Source organism: Bos javanicus, chromosome 8 (genome assembly GCF_032452875.1).
Source record: "Bos javanicus breed banteng chromosome 8, ARS-OSU_banteng_1.0, whole genome shotgun sequence".
Lineage (NCBI taxonomy): Eukaryota > Metazoa > Chordata > Mammalia > Artiodactyla > Bovidae > Bos > Bos javanicus.
In genome coordinates, this window is record NC_083875.1 from 82,328,204 (window position 1) to 82,345,390 (window position 17,187).

The window sequence follows — 17,187 nt, forward strand, 5'->3', positions numbered from 1 at the left end:
GTGTGAGATAGAAAGAGTATGGGGAGAGGGGAGAGAGAATACAAGCCAGAAAGGGAAATTAAACTATTGATTTGAGGTAATTCACTGAGAAAAGTGAATTCCTCTTGTAAAAAACAAAAAGGCAGCGAAGACATGGAAACAAAATTCTCAAGCCTTCTTCATTTATCATCTTTTACACATATTTTTCCTAAAAAATAGAGAAGTTTCAGGTGAGAGATAAACTGAAGTTCAGTAAGCCTGGGGTAGATTCTCTTTCATGGTCTATTTTTATGGCCAGCAACATATCCCACTGTGTATCTGACTCATCCAAACCCTTGACAAGCAGGACCTCTTGTGTTAATCTATGTATGTAAATTAAAAGGTGACTATTCATCAAAAAATAACACTCCTCTTAAAAAAAAATTTTTTTTTTAAGTTTCATTTCAATAGACTCTTTTGACTTCAAAAACAATTTGGTCTAAAAAAAACTACCTATATAAAATAATCTTCATATCTGTCATATAAAATAAGGCACCTTTATAAACATGTATTTTTTATTATGCCATTTTCTTCTTTTCTACTTTCAAAATACCAAACTTAAGACTGTAAATATCCCTTTTGCATTTTAAGATCTATTTTGTTTCAAAACATTTGTGTTACTTTCATCAAATTTGAGCTTGGAAAAATTATTCTTTCTTTTTAATCTTTACCAGATGTTGTTTATACTACCAGGATTTTTTTTCAGTACTCTATAATGAAATTATTGTTTAATTAGTGATAAATCTGTCATTTCTGGGCTTAAGGGAAAAAAAAGAAAAAACTTAACAAGTACCAAATGTACTTTTGTGTTTTAAATTTACCCGCGCTGTCTGAGAACGTTAAGATACAGGGATGCCAGCTCTGGAAGCCGAGCAAAGTCCCCCAAACCTCAAGTTCCTCCGCCTGGCCCAGCAGCCTCTCTCCCCTTGGCTTGTGTAGCCTGGGTGGGAAGACGGCTCCTCAGCCCCCTGCTGCTTCTTGGCTCAGCCTCTGAGTGGCAGTGACCTTCTAGGTCAACTACTGCCCTGTTTTGGGTTTTTTTTTTGTTTATCTCTCTTCATCTCTGACTGGCTGCCAAGGCCTGCCTCCCAACAGTGAAAACAGAACTTGCCATCTAGGTCTCTTTTCTTCACAGTGCTGGGTGATCTGGTGCCCCCCTGAGGTCGATGCAGGAAAGTGCAATTATTGTCAGATGTTTCTTTTTACCTTTTAGCCACAAGCATAAACCACCTCCACACTTCTCTATTGGATCACTGCTAAATTATCTATTTTAGCTTTTGTTAAATTACAGGCATCACTTTAAAGAGCTCAAAGAAAAAAAAGAAATGTTTAAAAGACTGCTAATGAGAAAGCAGGAAAAGAAAAAACCCTAGAACATTAGTAAGAAGTTATTCAAGCAGAGAAAAATGACATCACCCAGGATGTAGAGTTAATTCTTCGGTATAATCTTTTATTAAAGGGGAACTGTGTTTGGAGTTCAGCGTAAAATAAGTCTCTTTTTCTTTCTGAAGTGGCTATGATTACTATCTGGAGAATGGAAACAAGAATGCATCTTATCTCATATGACGGAGGTCAAGGAGGACACTGAGTTATCTGTAGGCTTGTTATTCCTAAGCTCTTATTAGATCAAGAACTACTTTCTTAACCCTATCTTTATTGAGGTACACTTGACAAGATAAAGAGCTAATTTTGGTGCAGCTATGAAGAGAAACACCAGGAGTGTTTCCTGATTTAAAATCTGAATAAACAAAACCAATCCCCCTTCCTTCCCCTCCCGCTGCACTCTTTCGTGGGCAAATCTCTGGACCCAGCTAGAGGGGCAGGCGGCATGTGAGGCCAGCCAACGAAGGATCGAATGGAAGGGCATGGGAACCAGGGTATATCCCAGCCCGGGCATGCAGCAGGGCAGCCAAGCACAGTGCCACCCAGCCAGCACTTTTCATTCAAATGTAGAATATAAACAATAGCTTTCTGGGCTCCACAAACAGAATTGTAACTGGAAAACACAACATCCTTCTGATTTGGGGCCAGCCTTGGGAAACCAAACAGTGCCAAGAAAGCTGCATAATTAGCAAGTGGCTTTCACTGCTTTTGGTGACATGAGTTTTTAAGGTCGGGTCTGAAGCTATGGATTATGGTCCTCCATTGCCTGTTCTGTCAAGAGAAACACAAGACCATCTGCTTTTGCAAAGTGTCAGTCTGCTCAGTGGATGACAAACTGAGGCTAAGACCTCGATTTATTCAGGAGCATCAAATGTGGCAGGTGGCCATAGACTTGGGGGAGGTCCAGCCTGAGAGAGTCAAGAGAGCGAGCCTCAAAAGGAAACAGGTTTTGAAAACTTACTTTTATTTTAGAAGTCAAAAAACATACACATGCACTTCGAATTCAGGTGACTATTAGGTCAGCACCTTATTATTCATAGTCTTAATGGAAAACACCCAGCCTGGAGGCCCTGAGAGGCCACAGAACATTTGGAGAGACCATTTCACTTTGTACAACCTGTACAACACGTTTATCTTTTGTTTTTGCAACATCTTGGTAACTATAGAACTTCTAGGGCTAATTCTGGATAGTCCCAAGAGATGGAAACATAATTAACAGTGCTCCATATAAAATACAAGTTACTAGACCATCACACTTTAATTATTCTCAGAATCTAACTCTAATGTAATAGGCATCAAGTTACTTCTAGAGGAAAGCACAGCAGTCCTATGCTATCCGAGTCTTCCAGATCTTTCTGATACTTCCGCAGGGTCCTGTCACGGCCCCGAGATACCGTGCTCTGATAAGTGAAGCAGATGATGCAATCAGGAAGCACGTTCTTCAGGTTACCCTTCCAATCACTCGGTCACGTCACAGGCTTATTCCAGCCTGCTTGGTTGTGCGGCACCGAGGGCCCAGGATCCTGAGGAGAGCAGCCCACGCCAATCAAGGACTTGCAGCTCTGTATTGTAATTACCTCCTTGAACCGTAAGGCAACAGAGGGGTTACATCCTGCCAATGCCACAATAAATTAAACACAATAACACCCTCTGAAATCCCCCTTTAACCATAATGGAAGCTCTGCATCTCTATACACATGATCCTGATAAATGCTTTTGTAAATCAACTGACTTCAAAACTGTTTGGGGGAAAATGGTTTTAAACCGTAAAGTGGAGACTGAAGGTTATACAATGCAATGTTTAACCGGAATGCCTGCTTTCTCTCTCTCTCTCTGTCATCCTGGGTTTACTGATAGGCTCAGGCCTGAAGGCCACAGGTAAAAAGAGCTCAAAGAAGATTTAGAATCACAAGGTTGCAGAATCAAATCAACTTAGGGTGATGAAACTGGAATTTTTCCATAGAGAGAAGACTTAAAGAAAATTTAATAAGGACCTTGAAAGCAAGGAAATAGCTCAGTTACTATATTTTGCCACTGAAAAAAGACCAGAGAAAATGAAACTATAGCATGTATCTTTCAGTTAGAAATAGATTTACCTGACAATAAAGGTAATGTTTTGAATGGGCTGCCAGGACTTCTAAAAGCCTTTGTTTATTTTGAATATTATAGTTATTCTTATATAAGGTACATTCTTATTTCTCACCTTAATATGCAACTTTTTTTTTTTTTTAATGCAACTGTTTTGAAAGATGAGTTCAAGCAGAATTTCCCTAAAAGTATCTCTCTTTCTCTTTGGGCTCTTTCAATCTTTATATCTATTTTCTTTTCTTTTTTTTTCTATCAAACATTGTAAACGTCTAGATCAGTAGGGTTTGATTTGGGCCAGCTAACTCACAGATGAACGCAGCATGGCTGCTGGTCACTGTGACCCTATCCACGGTCCCCTCGAAGGCCCCAAGATGGGACGGCAAAGAGGAGCCTGGGAGACGGGGAGAAGGTAAAGCAGGGCCGTGGTCACACTCTTGACCTGGTAGGGACTGATCAGGACCCAAAAAGAGAGCTGGGATACAGGAAGAAGGCAGCAGATTCAATTATGATTCTCTCACACAGCCTCCAATTTGAAAGAGAGAGAAAACCTAAGTTCTAACTGGATTAACCAAACAGAAGGTATCTCGGTGGATGTTGTGTAAACTCAGCCAATCTCAGTGCGCTGTATGAGAGACAGACACACCCTGCCCCCAACACAAGCCTCAGCTCAGTGGGCAGGGGAACACTCTCCAGTCCAGTTTCCTGGCCACCAACTTAAGATCTGAGTGTTCACCATCTATCTCTCTTGAACTAACTTTCTCCATCTGTACAAGAGGAAACAAATCTCTGCACCATATCTCCCCTCGGTGACAAAAGCGAGTAAGAAAGCCTGTTGGAGCCCACGAGGTTCCTGTAAGATGGAGGCCTGGAAGCATGACACCTCCCGGAGAGCTTTGTTTATTCAGAGTGCATTGGTCTTCACTCCGACTCTTACAAAAATGCACATAAATTCCAGAGCTGCCCCCCACAGAGGGAAAACACTGGATCGGTCAGGTTCTGAGGACACCCTGCTAGCCTGGGCCCCTGACACTGGATTAGGCAATGGGGCCCATTTGGTCCACTGAGCACCACACTGCCCAGGCCTGAGTTCTGAGTGGAGGGGAGCCTGGGCAGCCCCTGCATAGAGGCGGGGGTTCGAGGATGGCAGCCTGACACCAAAATAGCTGTCAGAATTCTTTGTAGTTACTTTGTTGTTCTAACCATTTTTCTGGGGGTGTCATTTTATATCTTTTAAGTATTTGATTTTTCCTCCAGTGAAGGATTAGAAGTTTATTTTTTGAATGATTTTCTTTGTTAATTGATTCCTCCTCTTGTTCATAGGGGCTTCCATGGTGGCTCAGCTGGTAAAGAATCCACCTGCAATATGGGAGATCTGGGTTCAATCCCTGGGTTGGGAAAATTCCCTGCATGAGGGCACTGCAACCCACTCCAGCATTCTTGCTTGGAGAATGAACAGCACGTTGTTCATAGGGTGTGTGCTGTGTGTGCTCAGTCCTGTGAGTCTTTTGCGACCCCATGGACTGTAGCCTGCCAGTCTCCTCTGTCCATGGAATTCTCCAGGGTGGACCACTGGAGTAGGTTGCCATTCCCTTCTCCAGGGGATCTTTCCAACCCAGGGACTGAACCCAGGCCTCCTCCATTGCAGGCAGATGCTTTACCATCTGAGTCACCAAGGAAGCCGGAAATGAGAAATTTGTTGGCCAAACGTCAATTCTTGTGAATGTGCGATATAAGGCGTGAGGTGAAGTCGCTCAGTTGTGTCCAACTCTTCGCGACCCCATGGACTGTAGCCTACCGGGCTTCTCTGTCCATGGGATTTTCCAGGCAAGAGTACTGGAGTGGGTTGCTATTTCCTCCTCCAGGGGAATCTTCCTGACCCAGGGATCAAATCCGGGCAGATGCTTTACCATCTGAGCCACCAGGGAAGTTGTAGTGATAAAGTTTTTTTTCCCCTGGCTGTGCCACTCAGCTTACATTACCTTAGTTCCCCATCCAGGGGCCGAATCCAGGCCTGAGGCAGTGAAAGCACCGAGTCCTAACCACTGCACTGCTAGGGAATTCCTTTGCCCTATTTTTAACACAAGGAGAAAAGCCCCAGACATTAGGTATTTCAAAAATAAAATGTAGATAGATGATGATTTTAAAAGGTGCCAACTGCTCGTTTGTTTACATTTTCCCCTTTTGCTGATTAAAAGAGAGAATATACAGCGTCTTCCTTAAGGGTTTTTCTCCTCCTCAAACCCAGCACATACCAGCAGTGAGTCTTTCATAAAGCATTTGATCCTTCTCAGAGAATTTCTCTCACTGGAGATGAGCTTTTCAAGAAGATGAAGCATTGTATTTTCAAGGCTGGGAAGGTGCCGAAGCCAGAGGCAGAGTATAGCTGACGTGGGGAGAGAAATCTTCTTCCTTTCAGTAAGAAATAAAACTTTAAATATAAATGAGTCTCTGAAAAAAAGATTAAGATTTCAAAATGCAATAACAAATCCAAATCTTTTTTTTTTTCATCATGGTCACAAGAGCAGTTAATATTTATAATATCAAATGAATACTCACCAAGTAACTTATTTTGACCAAAGAAAAAAAATGTGTTCAAAAAGGACAAACAAATATACAATGATGATATAAAGAGAACGATTAAAAAAAAATGTTGATGGAAAAGGGCCTTGAGATATTCAGGCAAACGTAGTTCCTATTTTAAGAAATAGCTATGTTTGAAATTTCACCACAGTGGTTTAACATGTGAAATCAAACTTGGATTTGAGTCCTAGAGCCACCACTTACTCACTGTATGACCTTAAGAAAGCTAACCTCTAAACCTCAGTTTACTCACCTGTAAAATGGGCCTACTTCCCTCCTAGTGTTGTAAGAAGGATCAAATGCAATAATAACATGTGGACAATGACGAGCACAGTTCTTGGCACATAGTAAATATTTAACCACTGTATAAATCTCTTGAAATTTTTCTTTAGTAATAATATCATAAAAGGTGATTATGGCCTAGCTGATCCATAGTTGATCCTCAGCATGATACTCTACAGACTTACCACTGAGTGTAGTTACATTTCTATGGGAAAATGTATTTGGAGGTTCCTCCTATGTCAGGTCAGTGAATCAGGGGCTCTGCTTCTCCTGGGAGGGGGCACGAGGGGGCATCCATCTACTCTGAGCCACAGTCGGGGGTTGGGGGGGCTCCTCCCTGTCAACACTGGGCCTATTTGGGCCTGGTGAGACTTGTTCTTCTTCTCTTGGCCCTGCTTTTCCAAGGCCTCCTGCCCTTTTACCTGCAGCACCTTCCAGGTTCTGCTAAAGATGTTTACTGCTTTTACTAAGACAAACAGAAGTAGGGGCACTAATGTTTCCCATTACCCAACAACCCCTCCAGTGTCTTTCCCTCCACCATCACTTCTGGGCCATTTCTCTGCAGGAGCTGGCATGAAGCCCAGGAATTGGGTATAGGGGGAAGAAGTGAACAGGCAAAGACACAGGGTAGGAATTGCTGCTGCTGCTGCTAAGTCACTTCAGTCGTGTCCGACTCTGTGAGACCCCACAGACGGCAGCTCACCAGGATCCCCCGTCCCTGGGATTCTCCAGGCAAGAACATTGGAGTGGGTTGCCATTTCCTTCTCCATAGGAATTGCTAGTAGTTTCTTTTTCTCTTCTCCCTTGGCATAACTCTTGTAGACCTTGTCCAAGATCAACTCTGAGGCAAGACTAGAAGAAGCTGAGGAGTTTCAGGGTCTGTCCACCAGAGCAGGCAGTAGGGCAGGAGAAAGGGAGGGAGGCTTGGCCCTCCTCTGACCTTCTTTCTGACGCCCCCTCACCCTGACACATACACACACATCAAACTGTATTAAAGACAGTGAAGGGAAAGGACAGGCCAAGGAAGGACAGAGTATCAGGAGGGGCCCAGGTGAGACCAGGTGGTCAGGGACAACCTCTCCAGTTGAGTTTAGCTGGAGATCAGCCTGGTGGGGGGGATTCCCTAGTGGCTCAGTGATAAAGAATCCGCCTGCATTGCAGGAGCTGCAGGAGACATGGGTTCGATCCCTGGGTTGGGAAGATCCTCTGGGGGAGGGCATGACAACCCACTCCAGTATTCTTGCCTGGAGAATCCCAGGGACAGAGGAGACTGGTGGGCTACCATCCATTGGCTCTCAGAGTTGGACACGACTGAAGAGGCAGCAGGCGCATGCACGGCGTGGTGGGGCAGGCAACACAGAGGGCAGTGGGAGGAGGCCTCCGCAGGGGGTGCTGCAACTGAGTCAGATGAAGAGAGCAAAGGTGAGGCGGCCGGTGATGAGGCTGTGCAGGACCAAGGCCAGGCCAGCATCCGGTATTTTATTCTGGCCCAGAAGGTTTTAAACAGAGGAGTGCCAGGACCCAATTTACATTTCAAAGATCACTCTGACTGTTGCATGGAGACCTGAGTGCTGAGTGGATACAAAATTCCAGAGGGAGCTTGGACCTGGGTGGCACGGGGGAAGGAGTGAAATGTATTTTAGCAGTAATATCAAGAGACACTGGTGATGAATTTGAAGAGGAGGTGAACATGAGGTGGGAATCAAAACTGTTCCAAGTTTCTTGAGCTACAAGATGGACAGATGTACCATTTACTCAATGGAAAGAATGGAAGAAAAGATTGGTGAAGGGTTTACTAAGAGCTCCGTTTAGGGTATGTGAGTTTAGAATGTCTGAGGCACAGTCCAACAGAGATGTAAAATAGGTCCTTGAATATCCAAGTTGGAAGTGTTCTGGGGAGAGGGCTGGGCTGAAGATCTATATTCAGGAGCTGTCAGTTGGCATGGAGCAGCATGAAAATGAAGGAGATGTCCAAAGGAAAGAGGTTTGAGCAGGGTGAAAAGAGGGCCCAGGTCTGTGCCTCAGGAGTTTCAGCAGGTTGAGGGTTGGATGGGGTGATGGAAGCTGGCAAGTCATTGAAGACAGGAGTGGAAGTGCAGTCAGCACTGCAGACTGGTCTTCAGAGGGATGACTATGCTGGGAGTGACTGACAACAGGAAGCCACACAGGGGTGGTGGCCTGGTGTGCTCCTGAGAGGTGGTGTTTTAGGCTGAATACTGATGGGCCAGACGCAGAGGGGGAGAGGCTGAAGGACCAGCATGTGTGTATGTGCCACATGCTCAGCTGGGTCTGACTCTCTGCGACTTCATGGACTGCAGCCTGCCAGCCTCCTGTCCACGGGGTTTCCCAGGCAAGAATACTGGAGAGGGTTGCCATGTCCACCTCCAAGGGATCTGCTCGACCCAGGGATCGAACCTGCATCCCTATGTCTCCTGTATTGCAGGTGGAGTCTTTACCCACTGAGTCATCTGTAAGACCAGTAGCTGCTGTTTATTAAGGGCTCACCTGGAGAAGCGAATGGCGAGCCACTCCAGTATCCTTGCCTGGAGAATTCCATGGACAGAGAAACTTGGCAGGCCACAGTCCATGGGGTCACAGAGAGTTGGACATGACAGCCACTAACACTGTTTTGTCACCTCGAACAATGCTAAGCATTTTACTTGTGTTTTCATTCCCATAACAATCCTATGAAACAGGTACCATTATTACCCTTATTTTTTGAGGCTGGAGAGGGACCAAGGTCTCACAGCCCTGATTAAACCCAGGAGGTCTGATGCTGGAGCTGGTCCTGTGCCTCAGGTTATACCTAAGCCTCTCTCTGCAGGCAGGAGAGTGGAGGGTGTTGCTTCCATTTGGAGCCTGACACAGGGGTGAGAGCACACAGTTTTCCTGGGTGAGCTAGATGCCTAGAGCCTGTTTTCACTTCCTTCAGTGTCTAAGGAAGTTTTTCCAAAGTCCAGGCTATCAGCCAATTTTAGCCACATTAACAAACTCCTGGGAAGGGATTTCTGTTCAGCTTTCTTGAGGAAGAACACCCTTTGGGAGCAGGGGGAGGGTGTGGATAGCCTCTGTCTTAGAGCCAGAAAGCCCCTGGAAGGCGGGAGGTTCTGAGGTGCAGAAGGAAGAATTCCTCCTCCCTTCCCAAGTAACAGGGACCTCCCTTGACCTGCTCTAATCACACCTTGTCTTTTTTAAAGCATCTACTGAAATAAATATGTACATCATTAGAAAAGTGTCTCACTTCAGTGAGAGTTCATCAGAGATAGCCCCACTGCTAAGCCCTCTGAGCAGCAACATGCACAAATGTGATTTCTATTAATACCATGAGGTTGCAATGGCTGGGCAGTGCCCAGGGCAAAGAGGCAGGAAATCTTGAGAATGATGAACAGTAGATGGATATGAACAAATGTAAAAGGCAGCTGAATGGTAGTTCCAGTGAATATCTGAACTAGAAAATACTGCTTAGTTACAAATCTATATAAGAGTTGCATAAGTTCTGTACCAAGTACCAAGTACATAATTTTTGTTCTATTCTCAGACACAGTTTGAAAAATGTATATGTTAACAATTTTTTTTTATTACTCCTGATTCAGACCACACTCTACAAACTGCTGTAAATGATTAAATTTATGGATCCATGTTTAGTATTTGAATCATCTATTTTTTACTTTTTAATTTTTACAGTGTTGTTTGGCTTCTGCTGCACAGCGACACGTATCAGCCACAACTACACACCCATCTCCTCCTGCCTGAGCCCCGCCCCCATTCCACCCCACCCTTCTAGGTCATCACGGAGCGCCAGACTGGGCTCCGTGTGTGAAAAAGCAACTCCTCACCAGCTGTCCGCTCTACACGTGAGAGTGTACGTATGTCGATGCCACTTTCTCTATCTGTCCCGTCTTTTCTCACCCCCACTGGGCCCACAAGTCCAGTCTCTATACTTGTGCCTCCAGTCCTTCCCTGCAAATGAGTTCATTAGTACCATTTTCTAGATTCCATATCTCTGCGTTAATATGTGACATTTGTTTTTCTCTTTCTGACTTACTTCACTTGGTATAATAGACTCTAGATTCATCCACCTCATGAGAACTGACTCAAATTTGTTCTTTTTTATAAGCTGAGTAATATTCTATTAACCACAATGGTGTGATCACTCACCTAGAGCCAGACATCCTGGAATGTGAAGTCAAGTGGACCTTAGGAAACACCCCTATGAACAAAGCTAGTGGAGGTAATGGAATTCCAGTTGAGCTATTTCAAATTCTAAAAGATGATGCTGTTAAGGTGCCGCATGCAATATGCCAGCAAATTTGGAAAATTCAGCAGTGGCCATAGGACTGCAAAAAGGTCAGTTTTCATTCCAATCCTAAAGAAAGGCAATGCCAAAGAATGCTCAAGCTGCACAACTGCACTCATCTCATCACACACTAGCAAAGTATTGCTCAAAATTCTCCAAGCCAGGCTTTAATAATATGTGAACCATGAACTTCCAGATGTTCAAGCTGGATTTAGAAAAGGCAGAAGAACCAGAGATAAAATTGCCAAAATTTGTTGGATCATAGAAAAAGCAAGAGAGTTCCAGAAAAACATCTACCATCTACTTCTACTTTATTGACTATGCCAAAGCCTTTGACTGTGTGGATCACAAAAAACTGTGGAAAATTCTTCAAGAGATGGGAATATCAGACCACCTGACCTGCCTCCTGAGAAATCTGCATGCAGGTCAAGAAGCAACAGTTAGAACTGGACATGGAACAACAGACTGGTTCCAAATAGGGAAAGGAGTACATCAAGGTTATATATTGTCACCCTGCTTATTTAACTTATATGCAGAGAACATAATGTGAAATGTTGGGCTGGATGAAGCACAAGCTGGAATCAAGAACGAGGGGAGAAATATCAATAACCTCAGATACGCAGATGATATCACCCTTATGGCAGAAAGTAAAGAACTAAAGAGCCTCTTGATGAAAGTGAAAGAGAGTGAAAAAGTTGGCTTAATACTCAACATTCAGAAAACTAAGATCATGGCATCTGGTTCTATCACTTCATGGCAAATAAATGGGGAAACAATGGAAACAGTGAGAGATTTTATTTTGGGTGGCTCCAAAATCACTGCAGATGGTGACCACAGCCATGAAATTAAAAGATGCTTGCTCCTTGGAAGAAAAGCTATGACCAACCTCTTTCAGTTCAGTTGCTCAGTCATGTCCGACTCTTTGCGACCCCATGGACTGCAGCATGCCAGGCTTCCCTGTCCATCACCAACTCCTGGAGCTTATTCAAATTCATGTCCATCAAGTCAGTGATGCCATCCAACCATCTCATCCACTGTTGTCCCCTTCTCCTCCTGCCTTCAATCTTTCCCAGCATCAGGGTCTTTCCCAATGAGTCAGTTCTTCACATAACGTGGCCAAAGTATTGGAGTTTCAGCTTCAGCATCAGTCCTTCTAATAAATATTCAGGACTGATTTCCTTTAGGATGGACTGTTGGATCTCCTTATAATCCAAGGACTCTTGAACACCACAGTTCGAAAGCATCAGTTCTTCGGCTCTCAGCTTTCTTTATAGTCCAACTCTCACATCCACATATGACTACTGGAAAAACTGTATCTTTGACTAGTGGACCTTTGTTGGGAAAGTAATGTTTCTGCTTTTTATGCTATCTAGGTTGGTCATCAGAGAAGGAAATGGCAACCCACTCCAGAATTCTTGCCTGGAGAATCCCAGGGACAGAGGAGCCTGGTGGGTTGCCGTCTATGGGGTTTCACAAAGTCGGACACGACTGAAGCAACGCAGCAGCAGCAGCAGCAGCAGCAGCAGGTTGGTCATAACTTTTCTTCCAAGGAGCAAGCGTCTTTTAATTTCATGGCTGCAGTCACCATCTGCAGTGATTTTGAAGCCCCACAAAATAAACCTAGACAGCATATTAAAAAGCAGAGACATTACTTTGCAACAAAGGTCCATCTAGTCAAGGCTATGGTTTTTCTAGCGGTCATGTATGGATGTAAGAGTTGGACTATAAAGAATGCTGAGTGCTGAAGAATTGATGTTTTTGAATTGTGGTGTTGGAGAAGACTCTTGAGAGTCCCTTGGACTGCCAGGAGATCCAACCAGTCCATCCTAAAGGAGATCCATCCTGGGTGTTCATTGGAAGGACTGATGTTGAAGCTGAAACTCCAATACTTTGGCCACCTGATGCGAAGAGCTAACTCATTTGAAAAGATCCTGATGCTGGGAAAGATTGAGGGCAGGAGGAGAAGAGGATGACAGAGGATGAGATGGTTGGATTGCATCACTGACTTGATGGACATGGGTTTGGGTAGACTCCGGGAGTTGGTGATGGACAGGGAGGCCTGGCGTGCTGCGGTTCATGGGGTTGCAAAGAGTCAGACACGACTGAGCGTCTGAACTGAACTGAACACTGGAGTATATGATCACCTATTAACAAAAAAAAAATCTATTTTTCTTTAAAACATCAAAGATTTAACTCTTAATAACTGATCTTGGATTAAGAAATCACCAAAGAAATCACTGCATAACAGAATTTCGTTGGACCAACATATTGGTATTACATATAATGTTCTAAATTTGTACCAGGTTGGTTCTGAAATTAAAAGTTATATTATATATAAATTATATCTCAATGAAACCAGGAAAAAAGGCAAATTATAAAAGAAGAAGTGCAAATGCCCCCCAAATATGTAGATTTTCAACCTTATTAATAGGAAAGAAAGGTAAACTAACATATCAAGGAGGTATTAGTTTTTGTGTTCACATCAGCTAATGTTTAGATGAATGACAACATCCAGTATAAAAGTAGGTGTAAGTGACTGGTGTTCTTAGATGTAGGACAGGGAATGGGTTCATCCTTTTGGTTAAGTCATGTGATACTGCCTAATAAACTGCAAAATACACATATCCTTGGCTGTCATAACCATACTTTTATGAATCTTTGTGGCAGAAATAAAAGCACTAGCTAGAAAGTATTCATGTAGCAATATTATAAACAGAAAATTAGAAACAATTTGAATGCATCCACTGGAAAACAGGGCTTACCAGGTGGTGCAGTGGTAAAGAATCCACCTGCCAACGCAGGAGACACAAGAGACGCAGGTTTGCTCCCTGGGTCAGGAAGATCCCATGCAGGAGGAAATGGCAACTCACTCCAGTATTCTTGCCTGGAAAATTCCATGGATAGAGAAGCCTGGCCGGTCCATGGGGTCACAAAGAGTTGGACATGACTGAACGACTGAATACACACACACACACACACACACACACACACACACACTGGCAAAGAGCTAAACAGATTAAGATCCGTTCATATCAGGATATATGTTTCTATTTTATAACGAGTTAGATCTATACCCTTTGAGGGATACACAAGATTTGTTGGTTAAAAAACCTGGTTCCAGGGTCATATGTATGATGTGATGCTGTTTTTCCTTTTTCTTTTTTTAAAAGCTAATTTAAGAAGAAGAGAAAATTGTTTCATGTAGATTTCTAATGTTTATAAGAGTATAAGGTATGCTTACGAGAAGGACTGGAGGGTGGTAAGGAGGCGGGTAATTGACATTTTCTGTGTATACGTCTACATTGTTTGACCTGACCTGATAAAATGTATGTATTTCTGTGGAAATTTTAAAGAGCTAGTAAAGGAAAAAAAGTAAAAATATTTTTAGGCAGATTGAAAAATTTCATTCTACTCACCATGTGTTAGTTATAGAAACTCTAAGGCTGTCCTTTTCCTACTTTCTATACTTGTTTTAGCTATCTAACTTGGATACTGATCAAATGACAAATTCAAGAAAAACAGTTTATGATTAAAAACTTGGCTCTCCAAAATTCTACCTAATTCTACCTAATATCTACCAATATTCTACCTAATAATCACAGGAAGTTTTAGGCATTATAGCTATGGTTTGGGAAAATGATAGGGACTTACATGGAACACATTATAATTTTCTCCTGCAACATACCAAGGAGTAGGCTCCCAGTCTGCGCTTTCATATAGAATATCTGACTTTAAATAACAATTTCTGACACTGGGCAGGAGAGGCCTGGACAAGAACACTCTGCCCTGTCCAACATCTCACGCAATATATTAAGATTCTTCTGACAACTGCCTCCTGGACATTTAAAAACTGAACTTTGTTTCCCCAAATATTCAATTTAGTGGGTTAGTTGTGTGTCCCATCCTCTCCAAAAAGGAGGAAGTAGGTAAAGAAACTGGTCTAGCCACTTGTTAAATAATTTTGGCTCCAGATGTTTTTATTATTAATTAATTAATTATTAGTTTTTGGTTGCCCTGGGTCTCCACTGCTGTGCGTGGGCTTCCTCTAGTTGCAGCAAGCGGGGCAACTCTTCATTGTGGTGCACAGGCTTCTCACTGCGCTGGCTTCTCTTGTTGCAGAGCACAGGCCCTGGAGTGGGCAGGCTCCAGTAGTTGTGGTAGGCAGGCTGAGTTGCCCCGTGGTATGTGGAATCTTCTCTGACCAGGGATCGAGCCCCTGTCCCCTGCATTGGCAGGCAAATTCTTACCTACCAGGGAAGTCCTAAGTGTTTTTGTATAGCTTCAATACAAAAACCAGAATGTGGAACTCAATTCTTTGCCAGAAAGGCCCTTGAGAGGTGAAGTACATGTTCTAATGCTGTCTGAGAAGCAGAGGAGGGGAGGGAGCCTCCCCACTTGAGACAAACGCAGGCAGGCTCCCCCTTTCCAAACCAGAAAGAGATCAAGGGCTGCGTGGGCTGCCAGAGGAGCCCACAAAAATCAAGACCAACTTTTCTGGAGAACTACTTAATCCCAAGGAACTGGAAAGAATATTCTCTCTTACATTTCAAAGATGTATTTCCATGACAACCTGATCGGAGAAGTACATCAAATTTGAAGAAGCTGTGCCATCATTATCACTTATATGTGCAGAGAAGTCACTTCTCAAAGCAAAGGGCAGCAACACCAGTCAAAGGAAATATCCAAATCCAAACACACTGGCATGTCTATTACAAATCAGCATCAGCAGGTTTTTACTTGAAAAGTAAACTTTTTCAACAAATAATTTTGTGATCATATCTTAGTAAGGTAAAAAACTTAAGGGAGTATTAGTTACTACTACTGCTTTGCTAACTTTTTGTCCTTGGTATTACACTAGCTTTTCTTTGTTTAGACATTCACCTATATTGACAATATTTAAAGCCTGATTTTTCTTTCTTTCTTTTTTTGGCTGTGCTGTGCATCTTGCAGGATCTTAGTTCCTTGACCAGGATTGAACCCAGGCCCCAAGAAGGAAAGTGCCAAGTCCTAACCACTGGGCTGCCAGAGAATTCTGGCAATTCTTAAAGCCTGGTTTTTCTTATCTGAGCTGAAAAAAAAGAAAAACCCACAAAACTAGAAACTTGGCTGAAGTTGGCCTTTTCTTATAATTTATTTTTTTCTTCTTAAGCACCATTGGAGGCTATATTAGCTTTTTCAGCATTGAAAATTTATTTACATCTGGCCTTAGTTCAGTGATAATTTGATTAGCAGGAAAAGATATAAGCTTGAAAAAGCCTAATAGAACATTATAGAAAATAATATAATTATTATTTAAAGTCAACAACAACAATAATAACAGCAACCAGCTAACAGTTACTGAGTGTTTTGAGTACCAGGCATCATGCTAAACATTCTATAGGCACCGAAAGTGAAAGTGTTAGTCACTCAGTTGTGTCCAACTCTTTGGACCCCATGGACTATAGACCACCAGGCTCCTGTGTCCATGGAATTCTCTAGGCTAGAATACTGGAGTGGGTAGCCATTCCCTTCTCCAGATCTTCCCAATCCAGGGATCGAACACCAGTCTTCCGTACTGTAGGTGGATTCTTTACTGGCTGAGCCACGTAGGAAGTACCCTATAGGCACCGGAGTCATTTAAATATGTTTCGGTGTGCCTGGGACGGGTCATCCTACCATAATTGTAACAGGCACCTCTTTTAACTCTCAAAAGTACTCCAGACTACAATTTATAATTGTATGGCTACCCTCTTTAACACTCACAGCTGCCCCATGAGGTTAGTTGTCTGGCCAGTCATACACTCACTCTTTCATTTGTTCACTGGCTCATTCATTCTGGTATGTAGAAAAGATTTTCCAGCTAGTCATCAAACTTCTCAACATTATTGAAGCAATGGATTTAGGCTTATCTTAAAGGACATGTCATGCAGAATTACTTGTACTCCACAGATTTATGGGAGGACTGCAGTAGCCCTCCCAGAAAGGTTTTATGCAATGTGCACCCTGCAGGTGGCTATTATGGCAACCCCAGGGATAGATTAAAGAAGTCAGGCTTGGCTTTTAGGCCAAGAAATTATAAATTTCCTCTCGGTTATCTAAACGACAGAGAGGAGCAATCATCTGCTGTTTAAAAGAAGACGGGCTGTCCATTTCTGGAAATACACGACTGTATTTGGAGGCCAAGGCCAAAGACACCCAGCCAATTGTAAACCAGATGAAATTCCACTGGTGATTGTGGTAAGCAAATAGTTGGAAGGCTAAAAACAGGGCAGGGCACCTTGGTCAAAGAAAGTACGTGGTTTCTAAATGACTATGCAGCCCATGTGGGGAACTCTTCAAGGGGCTGAAGGAAAGGGGGTATGAGTGCAGGGGTGGTAATCTGAATCAGCCTCCCTGTGTCAACATGTGGCTGGGACGCTGCGTCTATGGGAAAGTGTCCATGGAAAGGTTCCAGGCCTGACGCCACTGTTTGGGGAACTTGCTGAGCTGAGGCCATAGGAACTGGACAAGTTGAAGACCACCCAGCATTTCTGGATGGCCTGTTCCCTATGGATTAGCAG

General features: G+C 43.2%; 1 protein-coding gene across 19 annotated transcripts in view; it reads right to left on the reverse strand.

The window, feature by feature from the left end:
- The window catches only part of FANCC (FA complementation group C), a 347,288-nt gene that overhangs the window by 35,917 nt on the left and 294,184 nt on the right, over nt 1-17,187 (reverse strand). For all 19 annotated transcript variants that reach the window (XM_061426131.1, XM_061426130.1, XM_061426127.1 and 16 more), the window contains one exon: nt 5,742-5,898. In XM_061426131.1, the coding sequence (XP_061282115.1) occupies nt 5,742-5,898 (157 nt within the window). The remainder of the gene's footprint in view (nt 1-5,741; nt 5,899-17,187) is intronic.